At 50.0% G+C, this 13,288-nt stretch overlaps 1 protein-coding gene across 1 annotated transcript in view; it reads left to right on the top strand.

Moving 5' to 3' along the window:
• PARP14 (poly(ADP-ribose) polymerase family member 14) overlaps window positions 1-13,288 on the top strand; it is a 78,346-nt gene that overhangs the window by 39,324 nt on the left and 25,734 nt on the right. Inside the window, exons 6-14 of the mRNA XM_069732566.1 lie at window positions 349-2,609; window positions 3,458-3,694; window positions 5,091-5,312; window positions 5,619-5,730; window positions 5,948-6,097; window positions 6,822-6,884; window positions 7,199-7,378; window positions 9,723-9,932; window positions 10,238-10,846. Of these exons, the coding sequence (XP_069588667.1) occupies window positions 349-2,609; window positions 3,458-3,694; window positions 5,091-5,312; window positions 5,619-5,730; window positions 5,948-6,097; window positions 6,822-6,884; window positions 7,199-7,378; window positions 9,723-9,932; window positions 10,238-10,846 (4,044 nt within the window). The remainder of the gene's footprint in view (window positions 1-348; window positions 2,610-3,457; window positions 3,695-5,090; window positions 5,313-5,618; window positions 5,731-5,947; window positions 6,098-6,821; window positions 6,885-7,198; window positions 7,379-9,722; window positions 9,933-10,237; window positions 10,847-13,288) is intronic.

A 13,288-nucleotide genomic window follows, 5' to 3' on the forward strand; every position in this document is an offset into this window, starting at 1 on the left:
CTCCTTCCCCCACACCTCGCCTCATTATTTACTCTTCTCTAGATTTCATTTTGGTTCCACCAGATCATCCTTTTGTTTTTCACCCATATCCCCCTGGCCCACTGGGCCGACCTCTCCAGACTTGCAGCCCGCATGCTGCCGCTCTTGGTGGTTGTCATATAGACGATGTGTAGGATTCCGCTGCTTAGTCAACAGGTCAGAGGATATTCCCGCAGGTCAGCTCAGTGTATACAGCGCTCTATAATAAAGCCTAATGGTTAGGAACAGCCTTGGTGAATGTCTATGGCAGGCCCCCGCCCCAGACGGTCTACCTGTCTAATGTATGTGTTATGTTTTCCTATGTTACAGTTGTGAAGGTCGTGGTGGGAAAGGAGCATATCTTTGGCAAAAAGGCGATCTCTGTCTACCGATACTACCCCTCCTTAGACATAGCACTATATGGAAGGCAGAGACCACATGTCATACGACCAGAGCCAGTCCACATACAAATTAGTCCTTACTTATTAGCATTTATACTGAAGCAGGCAGGATTGAAGCAAAACATTGAGAAGAACATGTCTGAAAAAATGTGTGAGATCAAATGGCCGGATCCAGCCTGCTCAAACCCTGAAATCTCATTGTGCTTTCCTGACTCTCTATCATCACATCTGAGAACTATGGCGAAGGTGGTCCACACATGGACTGAGGAGGTCTCTGCCAAATTCTCACTTTTCATCTCAAAATATAAAGTCATAGACTGTAAAATGAACCCATCGGTGTGGGAGGACCTCAAGGATCAGATCTCCACTGCTGCCTATGATGGGGTATTGATCAAACCCAACCCTGAACTCGAGAAGATCTTCCTGGCCGGCCCAATGAAGGACGTGAATAAGATCGAGCAGACGTTCCGGAAACTGCTGGAGGAAACCAGCAGAAAGGTGGAGAGAAGGAGTAAAGTGATGACCATGACAGAACCCATGTCTGCAGCTCTCTACCATATCATACATAGCAGTGGTCTGGAGAGCAAGATACTGGCCGATGTCCCAGAGCTGGGGATGGAGTACGACCCATCTACACACAACGTCAGGCTCACTGGACTGCGAGAAGAAGTTCTCCAAGCCAAGTGTGAGATAATGAGCGCCAGACAGCAGCTGAAATCCAAATACATCCAGCTGGACCCGTACGTCCACCAGTTCTTGATGTTCGCGGACAACGACGAGGTTTCTTGTCTCCTCTTTGCACGTCACAAAATAAATGCACTCATTGAAATGGAAGAAAACTTGGTCCAACTGACCGGACACTCCAAAAAAGACATGATGGACGCAGAGCAGCAAATTAACCGAGAACTGATTTGTCAGCGAATTCCAGTTGCGGCCAAGAAAATCCTTGAAAGTCCGGAGTGGAGAAGTCTTCAGTCACATCTTCAGGAGTCCTTCAATTCTGAGATGTGCACAGTCATGATCCAGGCGTTCCCCTCCGGAGCGGAGAACGATGTGGTGCTCGCTGGGATGTCCACCAATGTACACAAGAGCTACAAAGCAATCCATGAATTCGTGGAGCACAATACTCCAATGCAGTTGAATTTCCAGGCAAAGTCCATGGCAGTCATGAAGTTCATCATGGAGGAGAAGAAGTACGTGTTGGATAGTCTCAAGCAGAGTACTGTCAGTGTTGCAATAAGACATAGGAACATAAACTTGTCGGGAACCAAGAGTTGTGTGGAGGAAGCGGCTTCTGTTGTACAGAATCTCCTGTCCTCTGTGCATCACAACACCTTGCACATTGATAAACCGGGAGCCAAGAAGTTTTTTTTGTCCCATGAGGAGCTGTACGTAACAACGGCAAAGAATAAGCACAAATGTGTCATCTATTTACAGAAAGACGAGGAAGAGGATGATCTACCTAATGAAAGTGCTCCGAATGTGGCTCTGTACCAGATGCAGCTGCCCCAGGGGGCGACCCTCTCGGTGTATAAGGGAGACTTGTGCCGGCACATCGTAGATGTCATTGTTAATGCGGCCAATGAAGATCTGAAACACGTTGGAGGTCTGGCGATGGCGTTACTGACGGCAGCAGGACCTAAACTGCAAGAGGCCTCTGACCGTATTGTCCGTCAGCGGGGTAGGCTGTTCCCTGGTGATGCGGTGATCACGGAAGCAGGGAACCTACCGTGTAAGCAGGTCATCCACGCTGTGGGGCCAAGATGGAATTCCACCTCTCCACAAAGAGGTCAGGATGGTCTACAGGAGGCGATTAGAAAGAGCCTATTGCTGGCTGCCAAGCACGGTCACAAGTCCATTGCCATTCCGGCCGTCAGCTCCGGCATCTTCGGTTTTCCCACTGACGTATCTGCACAAAGTATTGTAGACGCCATCAAAGAGTTTGTGGAAGGTGAAGGCAGCTCCAGCTCCATTACCAACATTAATCTGGTGGACACTAAAGATGAAACCATCTCAGCCTTCACCGAGTGTCTGAAGAGACAGTTCGGAGATGGGAGCTCGCCAAGATACTCTGTGAAGAGAGCCGAGGATACTGGGCCACAGACGCGAGAGCTCGGGGCCACGGCAGGCCAGATGATGGGCAACCAAAACATCATCAAAGTGGAAGAAGGACTTCTCCAAGATGTCACAGTAAGTTCTGCTCATTGCCTTCATGTCCCGGGGCCTCGGTGGAGGGTTATGTTCATGTCTAGACGCAGTATGGTGTGTGGCATGGACACCTGGGAAAGTGACACGTGCAGCGTGCCACCCACATCCGTGTCTGCATATAGACACCGGCCGCCATTAATGGTGTCATCAGAGAGAACCGCTGCGGCTGATCCATTCCACACTTACTAGATGAAATCAATCCTTTTCTGCTCTAATTTAATCCCCGATGTGCATTACACAGTTGTTGGTTTTTTTTAAATGCCCCATACAGTTCAGGGACGGGAATTTTTTTATATAGTACTAATTTTCATGGTCTTTGCCAAGGGGGCGTGGCTCGCAGGGTACAAATCCAGAACAGTGTAAGGATCACGCCCTCAGACCTGTGAGACAAACCCCTTTGGTAAAGACTAGCTAAAGAGGCAGAATACTTATGGGAGCGGCAGGAATAAAACAACCACGGTTTGGCCCCTCGGACCTGGCGCACGTCATCTCTCCATACAGTCAAACATTTCACAAATGTAACAGTGGTAAGAAAAGAAATCTGCGCTCCAGGCCCGCTCCGCTCTTTACTATCCTTTTGGTTTAGATTCCCCCCAAAATTTCACTGATCACAGGTTGTTCTGCTGCTGAGACCCCCAGCGACCTGCAGCGATCAGAGCAGTACCTGGCGGTCAGCGCTCCGTTCTCCTGCAGCTCCCCCGGAGGAGGAGAGGAGCATTACCAGTCCATGTCTGTAGTGCGCGGAGGAGTGATGTTAACCCCTCGTGTCTGCGCTCTGGTTGAGGAGCCCCCTGTAATGACATTTGTGGTCTGTGTCTCCGTGTGTTCAGACAGATGTGATTGTGAACAGTGTCGGGAAAGACCTTCATCTGGACAGCGGAGGAGCGTCCCGAGCGCTGTCCGAAAAGGCAGGAGCACAGCTACAAGTTTGCTTAAGGACCGAAGCCGCTGGATCCAAGGCGGACGATGGCGCCATATTTGTGACTCCAGGCTGCAGTCTGTCCTGTAACAGCGTCATTCATGTTGTCCTTCCAAAATGGGATGGAGGGAAAGGATCAGCAGAAAAGGTAAGAGGTCTGGAAGTACTATGTATGGACGGGCCGTGCATTCACCCCCTCCCCGTATTCAGCACGGCCACTCCCCATTGTAAATTCTGATTATTCATAGAATTTCCCGTCTTTATGCTGTTTGCAATAAATCAATGACTGGAGAACAAAGGAAATATCAGAAGAACCAATAACTGGAGATTTCTCCAGATTCCCCACATCATCCCCCGACTCCCACAGCCTCCGGATTATCCCCCCTTCATGACCAGCGTAGTGCTTAGCAGAGCCACTCTGAGCTGTTGTAACCTGCTGCAGACGTGATGTCACCAGACACAGGGTGCTGGTCGAGGTCCTGAGGAGTCTTACCCCAGTCCTCTATGGTAGTGGCCTCCAGGATCATCACTGAGCAACCACCTCACTCCTGTAGACCTCACCGAGCCCCCGCTGTGCTCCACTGTAGACCTCACCGAGCCCCGGCCGTGCTCCACTGTAGACCTCACCGAGCCCCGGCCGTGCTCCACTGTAGACCTCACTGAGCCCCCGCCGTGCTCCACTGTAGACCTCACCGAGCCCCGGCCGTGATCCACTGTAGACCTCACCGAGCCCCCGCCGTGCTCCACTGTAGACCTCACCGAGCCCCGGCCGTGCTCCACTGTAGACCTCACCGAGCCCCGGCCGTGCTCCACTGTAGACCTCACCGAGCCCCGGCCGTGCTCCACTGTAGACTTCACTGAGCCCCCGCCGTGCTCCACTGTAGACCTCACCGAGCCCCGGCCGTGCTCCACTGTAGACCTCACTGAGCCACCGCCGTGCTCCACTGTAGACCTCACCGAGCCCCGGCCATGCTCCACTGTAGATCTCACCGAGCCCCGGCCATGCTCCACTGTAGACCTCACCGAGCCCCCGCTGTGCTCCACTGTAGATCTCACCGAGCCCCCGGCCATGCTCCACTGTAGATCTCACCGAGCCCCGGCCATGCTCCACTGTAGACCTCACCGAGCCCCGGCCGTGCTCCACTGTAGACCTAACCTAGCCCCGGCCGTGCTCCACTGTAGACCTCACTGAGCCCCAGCCGTGCTCCACTGTAGACCTCACTGAGCCCCAGCCGTGCTCCACTGTAGACCTCACCAAGCCCCCGCCGTGCTCCACTGTAGACCTCACCGAGCCCCGGCCGTGCTCCACTGTATCATACCCGAGCCCCCGCCGAGCTCCACTGTAGACCTCACCGAGCCTTTGCTGGGGAATGTTATTCATAGAGCAGGGGTCTTCACACTTTATCCATGTCTCGTGGTGGCTCATCAGACTTGGCCTCGGTTCACGCCAGGCCCAGATACCATGTAGTAAATCTTCATGGTGGGAAGTCTTCTCGTGTTCTCAGTATGATAATTACCTTATCATTCACCGTCTCCGTCTTCAGATTTTCAGGAAGACAATTCGGAGCTGTCTGGATACGGTGGAGAAGCGACGGCTGAGGTCCATTACGTTTCCAGCCATTGGGACGGGAGTTCTGGGATTTCCTAAAAGCAGCGTGGCGACTTTCATGTTTGATGAAGTTCTCAACTTCTGCTCCGCGTCCAAAAATCAGTCCCTCCAGCAAGTGACATTCATGCTGCATCCAAATGACCAGGAGACCATTAAGGTAAAAGTATAAGGAGGCGACAAGTTTTATTGCTTCTTTGCTTCCAAAATGTAAAATGAAGGGTTGTAAGTTCTCCGGGGTTTAGATCTGTAAAAAATAAAGAACTAAGTGACATTTACCGTCACTCGCCCAGATCCAGAGCAGGCCGCTCCTCGACGTCACCACTACACCAGCCGCAGGGCCACTGTTTCAAGCCAATTGATGACTGACCCACTGTTCAAGTCACCTGACCGCTGCAGTCAATCACATCTCTTCTGTACATTGTAACTCTCCCGTTATATGAGCAGATCTCTTTATTACATGCAGGAATTTAACAAAGAACTGAGTGCAAGAAAGATCAGATCTCCGACACAGAGCGGCCCGGTGCCCAGGCCAGACACAGAAGCCAAGCAGAAGCCCCCAGCGACCTCCGACCCGGGTAAGAGGTTCCAGAGGCTCCATGAACCAGGCTGCATCTGGGGGTCTATGTACCATGGGCTCCGTGCGGCTCATCTAGGTCGTCCTCTGCAGATATCAGTGGCGCTGTGGGGGGATGATGGAACGTGGAGGGCACCGTTATGGTCTAGCATTTGTAGGTCGTGTATAAATCTGCCGCATCTTCCTCCATCTTATGTTGTGCCCTCTGTTCTCTGCAGTTTTCTATGGAGCAGTGAAGACACCGACTCTGGGAGTTCATGAGATGAAGGTCGGATCCATCACTTACCAGGTGAAGACGGGAGATATCACCAAGGAGGACACCGACATCATTGTCAACTCCACAGATAAAACCTTCAACCTCAGATCAGGTATTTAATGACCGCCTCCAGCACAAGTGTTGGGGGAACATGGGGTAACCTCAGCCCAAACCGGCATAAGCAACCAAACGCAAGCCGGGGCGGGACGGGACAGGAAGCGTGTCACACTGAGCGGGGGCGGGATGGGAAACGTGTCACACTGAGCGGGGGCGGGATGGGAAACGTCACACTGAGCGGGGGTGGGATGCGAAACGTGTCACTGAGCGGGGGCGGGATGGGAAATGTGTCATACTGAGCGGGGGCGGGATGGGAAACGTGTCACACTGAGCGGGGGCGGGATGGGAAACGTGTCACACTGAGCGGGGGCGGGATGGGAAACGTGTCACACTGAGCGGGGGCGGGATGGGAAATGTGTCACTGAGCGGGGGCGGGATGGGAAATGTGTCATACTGAGCGGGGGCGGGATGGGAAGCGTGTCACACTGAGCGGGGGCGGGATGCGAAACGTGTCACACTGAGCGGGGGCGGGATGGGAAATGTGTCACACTGAGCGGGGGCGGGATGGGAAACGTGTCACACTGAGTGGGGTGGGATAGGGAACGCGTCACAGTGAGAGGGGGCCGAATGAAACCACATGATAGTGAGGGGGATGGACGGTGTCTGATCACAGGACTTTCTGGATTGCACTGTGCTAATAAACGGTCGTCCATGTGTTTTACCTTCATAGCGGCATCTTACGTCGCAGCGGTCTCCAGACTTTATCATCTTTATTCTAGGTGTCTCTAAGGCTATCCTGGAGGCGGCAGGGCCCGGTGTACAGGACGAGTGCGCTCTGCTCGGTAAGTCACCATTCTTGTTTCCAGATTAGTTATTGCAGCGCAGTTTTTCGCAGTTTCAGGATGAAGCAGATCTCATTCAGTAACCGCAATCTTCTCGGTGGCGGGTGAGATCCGCAGGGGCGGGATCAGGGATCCATCCATCATAGTTGATGATTTTGGTTTCAGTCACTGCTGGTAACAAATTACACAGTTTTCAGGAAAGCTTTTACTCTGGACTGTGATGTGAGGTTTCCATGTCGCCGTCCTTGTTCTGAGCCTAGGACGATCCGTGGTTGTTCCATCACATCTCACATCAGAAATGATTGTATCCACAGGATCCCAGAACAAGAAGAGCAACCACATCACCACCCGGGGCGGAGATCTCCTCTGTAGAGAGATCCTTCATGTCATCGGCAGAAATTCAGAAGAAGGACTCAAAGACTTTGTATCGGAGTCTCTCCGGGAATGCGGGAACCTGGGGGCCTCATCGGTGGCGTTCCCGGCCATAGGGACAGGTCTGTCTTCTCATTGCTGTGATGATTGTTGTTCTCTTCGGGGAGATTTAGTGAAATCTGCCAGACACGCACCACAAATAACATAAGGGGCGAGTACGGCATTTATCATTGTGGTGAAATATGTGTATATATATCTATATGTGTGTAGTGACATATGTCTAGGGTTACATGTGTGACTAGTAATAATGTAACATCTGTCCTGAAGTCAAGTCGCACCTAGGTGTTAATAGGTACTTCATTGGGACTAGTAGAAATTGTGTCTCCATATCTCACCAGGAGGTCTAGCTAGGGCCAAGAAGAAAGGTAACATTTGGCACCTCCTAGGTCTTGGAGGGGAGATGCTAATTGCGGCCTGAGGTTACGTGACGAATAGGTGACACCACGGAGTAGGGATCCGTGACAATCATCGTCACACCCGTCACATTTCCTAAAGACGGACACCCTGCAGCGAAACAAGGCTGTAAGTTATGTCACCCGAGAAATAATAACCGGACCCTTCACTGTCTCCTGGAAGCAGTCCGATGTCTCACGTAACAAAGCAGCTAGAAAATGTGTTTATCCTCCCTGCAGCCATTGGGACGCCATGGGTACGGTCATCGGCCGCCACACAGAGATCACGGCTGTAATCACGTGTGTCAAAGTGCCGGGGGTGATTACCACCGTGATCCTGTGTACTGACCGTACCCGATCCTGCACCGGCCCGACGACTGAAGAGAGCGGCAGAAGAGACGATATAAGAGCGACATATTACCCTGCAGGATGAAAGTGCGCTATAGCATGACAGATTCCCGGGATGAGAAGCCTCCGCACATTGTGAGTGATCCCCTCCATGGATGAGAAGCCTCTGCACATTGTGAGTGACCCCCTCCATGGATGAGAAGCCTCCGCACATTGTGAGTGATCCCCTCCATGGATGAGAAGCCCCCGCACATTGTCAGTGACCCCCTTTGTGGTGAAATATATATATCTGCAGTGGACTATGTATAGATTTATTGTGTCATTGGCAATAATGTAACGTGTCCTGAAAAGCTGCAGGTCGCACCCAGGTGTTAATATGTATTTTCCTGAGACTGGTAGACTTCTGTCTCCAATCTCACCAGGGGTCCTGCTTGAAGCCAAGAAGAAAGGTAACATTTGATACCTCCTAGCTCTTGGAAGAGAGATGTTAATTACGACCTGATAGTATCTCTGTGAGAGCTTTTACACAAAGGATCTCAAGAGAAAATAATATATTCATTGGGTGGAGCGTGGCCGTGGTCCAATAAAAAAAACAAGCAATTATGATATTAACCTGAGGGGCTTGTTTAGAAACCTGACCTCCAGACCAAAGCTATAAATTAGGGCTGTATACAGAGAAACAATTCACATAATGGGGGCAGCCGAGCTGGTGTGATCCAGTCTATATTCATCCTACCCTCAGGGATCAGAAAGCAGACTACAAGTTAGACGATTTCGGTAAGTTTTCTCTTGTTATTTTTATACTGTTTTGCATAAGTTGTATGTCTTCTTTTTATCAGATTTTATTACCTTTTTCTTACTGTAAGCACTGAACCTTTTTTGTATTAAAGTATAAAACTTTAACAAGTAGAACCTTGAATGTTCTAACGAATCCATAGTCTGTGGTGTGTGAGCCGTATGAGTGGTGGACATTATTAGTACTAATATTTCGGGACTCATCGCCCGTGTATTCGGTGAGTGGTGGCAGCGTGTATGAGCGGGTGTGTGGCCTGGGTCGGTGTGTGATTTATGCTCCCATTACAGCATAGGACAGAGGTTGAATGCTGGACTGAGAGTGGGGAGATAGATTAACCCTTGCAGTCACAACCCCAAGTCACGTGCTGAGAGCGGGCACATGACGAATTAATGACACCACGGAGTAGGGATCCGTGACACCCTCCATGGATGAGAAGCCCCCGCACATTGTGAGTGATCCCCCTCCATGGATGAGAAGCCCCGCACCTGAGTGGTCTCGGGCTTTACTGCCGGCAGACAATCATTCTTTTCGATGTTACAGTCTGACGTAGGTCTTCATCAGAGAAGTCCCTTCCCCCGTCCCCTGCAGTCCGATCCCTGCTCTTCCTGCAGTTATTTCTCTGATGAAGCCCCCAGACCGCAGCCCTTCAGAATATTTGGCCCCCAAAGCAGCAAACATTGTGGAAACCAAAGTTTGTGTCCATGTGGAAGCTTTTCCCGGACTGTAGGATGCAGGGTACGTGATGGGCTGCAGCCATGGACGGATCAGGTCACAGGGTTCATCAATCATTGTTCCCGCACTTTCCCTCTCTCCTCTAACCATACGTCTCCCCGTGATTGCGCTCATTTTGCTTTTTTTTTTGTGGCTCAGGTTTGGGCAACGTGTCTGCGGCTTTGGTGGCCGATATCATCCTAGAAGTGGTGACAGAATTTGCCAAGTCCAGATCGGCCCCAAGTCTCCAGACGGTGAAGGTGGTGATATTCCAGCAGAACATGCTGAACGACTTCTACACGAGCATGAAGAAGAAGGAGGGAGGTGACCTGCCCAAGGCCACGTCCATGTTCTCCAGGTTCACCCACAGTGAGTCCTCCACTCAGCACCATAGCGGGTTAAAGGGGCAGGGTCAGAAGTAGATAACCCTTCATCACGGTGCGTGGAAAGCTCTGCATGCTGTCAGTTTACATGACCAGGTTTACTGGGAGTTTTCCTAGTGTTCTGGCACATTAATGGGATAGGTCTTTATTATTGGTGAGGTTCTGACTTCCCTCCCTCCTATCTGGAGAATGAAGGGTCAGAAGCCTCTTTGGTTTTCCCTTTCATATAAATGCTGCAGTTTTCCATGTGGTGATATCAGACACTGACATAATAACTTTTCTGTGACGCAGCGTTCCTCAGTTTCTTCACATCAAAAAGTGACGAGGAGGAGAAGGAACCAAGAGTGTTCAAGTTATGTGAGAACATTGAGCCGGCAATATTACACCTGTGCGCAGAGACCAATGAAGCCGTGAGCGACACCCGATCCTGGCTCAAGGACCTCATCCTGAAGGAGCAGGACCAGAACCTGATCAGTGATGAATGGATCCTGGAGTTTGATGAGCAGGACCACCACACCTTGTGCCAGGATCAAAGGAGGCTCGGAGTCGTTGTCTCTTTCCAATCTCCTGGATCCACAGTTGAAATAAGTGGCCTGACCCGAGACGTCCTGGAAATGACCAACAAGATCCAACACATGATCAATAAGGTGCGGAAGAAGAAGACCAGAGAGCGGGAGGCCGAGCTCTGCAGCAACCTGGTGGAATGGAGGTATCACGACGGACAAAATACTTGTGCATTTGACCGAATGGCAAATCTGGAGCTGGAGAGGGCCCTAAACTCAAACACTCAAAGTGTGAAGATCGACATGAAGGGGGTGACCTACACCGTAGCAATGGAGCTGAAGAGCATGATGCACCCCAATGGCACAGAGATGAGGATCGAGCGCATAGCCAAGCACGGTAATCACTGAGCGCATAGCCAAGCATGGTAATCACTGAGCGCGTAGCCAAGCACGGTAATCACTGAGCGCGTAGCCAAGCACGGTAATCGCTGAGCACATAGCCAAGCACGGTAATCGCTGAGCACATAGGCAAGCACGGTAATCACTGAGCACATAGCCAAGCACTGTAATCGCTGAGCACGTAGCCAAGTACGGTAATCACTGAGCACATAGCCAAGTACGGTAATCCCTGAGCACATAGCCAAGCACGGTAATCACTGAGCACATAGCCAAGCACAGTAATCACTGAGCACATAGCCAAGCACAGTAATCACTGAGCACATAGCCAAGCACTGTAATCGCTGAGCACATAGCCAAGCACGGTAATCGCTGAGCACATAGCCAAGCACGGTAATCGCTGAGCACATAGCCAAGCACGGTAATCGCTGAGCACATAGCCAAGCACGGTAATTGCTGAGCACATAGCCAAGCACTGTAATCGCTGAGCACGTAGCCAGGCACTGTAATCACTGACCGCGTAGCCAAGCACGGTAATCGCTGAGCACATAGCCAAGCACGGTAATCGCTGAGCACATAGCCAAGCACGGTAATCACTGAGCACGTAGCCAAGCACGGTAATCACTGAGCGTGTAGCCAAGCACGGTAATCACTGAGCACATAGCCAAGCACGGTAATCACTGAGCACATAGCCAAGCACGGTAATCACTGAGTGTGTAGCCAAGCACGGTAATCACTGAGCACTTAACCAAGCACGGTAATCACATGCTCTGTACATACTATATATCCACAGCTCCTCTTTGTAGTCACACGCTCTGTATATACTATATATCCACAGCTCCTCTCTGTAGTTACACGCTCTGTATATACTATATATCATCAGCTCCTCTCTGTAGTTACACGCTCTGTATATACTATATATCCACAGCTCCTCTCTATAGTTACACGCTCTGTATATACTATATATCCACAACTCTCTGTAGTTACACGCTCTGTATATACTATATATCCACAGCTTCCCTGTAGTCACACTCTGTATATACTATATATCCACAGCTCCTCTGTAGTCACACTCTGTATATACTATATATCCACAGCTCCTCTGTAGTCACACTCTGTATATACTATATATCCACAGCTTCCCTGTAGTCACACTCTGTATATACTATATATCCACAGCTTCCCTGTAGTCACACTCTGTATATACTATATATCCACAGCTCCTCTGTAGTCACACTCTGTATATACTATATATCCACAGCTCCTCTGTAGTCACATGCTCTGTACATACTATATATCCACAGCTCCTCTCTGTAGTCACACACTTTGTATATACTATATATCCACAGCTCCTCTCTGTAGTCACACACTTTGTATATACTATATACTGTTAGGTTGAACAATTTTATTAAATGTTCACTTAAGTTGCCTACTCCTGGCCTAATGGATATTGATCAGGTGCACCAAAGAAATAAACATATAACAACACACAGTCATATGTAAACTCTCCATGATCAATCTATGGCCCAGCTGCAAGGGAAAAACAGACTTTATTCAGTCAGAACACATGGTTACATATCCCCTGTAAGGGGGCTCGGTTAGCTCTAAAATGGGAGTGATCGGATGCATTCCATTGGTTAGTGGGTTGGGCAATGAGCAAGTCCATGGGAGGATCCATGAGGTCATCAGGGTGGGTTGGTCCATGAGGTCATCAAGGTGGGCGTCACTGTGGGTGGATCCATGAGGTCATCAGAGTGGGCGTCATCTTGGATACCAGCCAGGCAGCCACATGGCTCTCTGATACAGGAAATGGCAGCCATCTTTAGTGTCTTTTAATCTAAGAAAGCTTGTAAGGTTAAACAATACACGTTATGGGTCGCTTCTCTCAACCTCTTATGTCTTGGGGTTAATTAAGTATTTGATCTTATGGCTCTCCTCAACAGTCCCCCCTAAATACTTTATTAACCTTTTTTTTTTTATCTTGATCCCACCGTGGTTTCCTAACCCACCAGTGTTAAGTGTCACTATGACATCAGAGGCTTCATGACAATACAGATGCTATAGACACCAGAGAATGTGTGACCAATCATGGATATATCAGGAGGTACCTCGGAGCGCGCTACCAGCGTCCTCGGGACTTTTCTACCTGCTGGATCTATTACTCTCCAATCTCCATGGTTACATAAACTACACATGTCACTCACCCTGATGTAACACATCCTAGATCTGACCGTCTCGCCCGGGAGGGGGGAATTGGAGTTTTCACCAGTTTGAGACAAGTTTTCCCTTGTGGAAAACCTCCCTTTGTAGCTGGACTTTGACAAGCAGGTCAGATCCTACTCTGTCCCTAACTGTCTAACAAGTTTATAATGTGAGAGATGGATTAAATGGCGCTATAACAATAAACAATAATAATAATAATAATATGGATCCAGGAGACGCT

The sequence above is a fragment of the Ranitomeya imitator genome, chromosome 7 (assembly GCF_032444005.1).
Source record: "Ranitomeya imitator isolate aRanImi1 chromosome 7, aRanImi1.pri, whole genome shotgun sequence".
Lineage (NCBI taxonomy): Eukaryota > Metazoa > Chordata > Amphibia > Anura > Dendrobatidae > Ranitomeya > Ranitomeya imitator.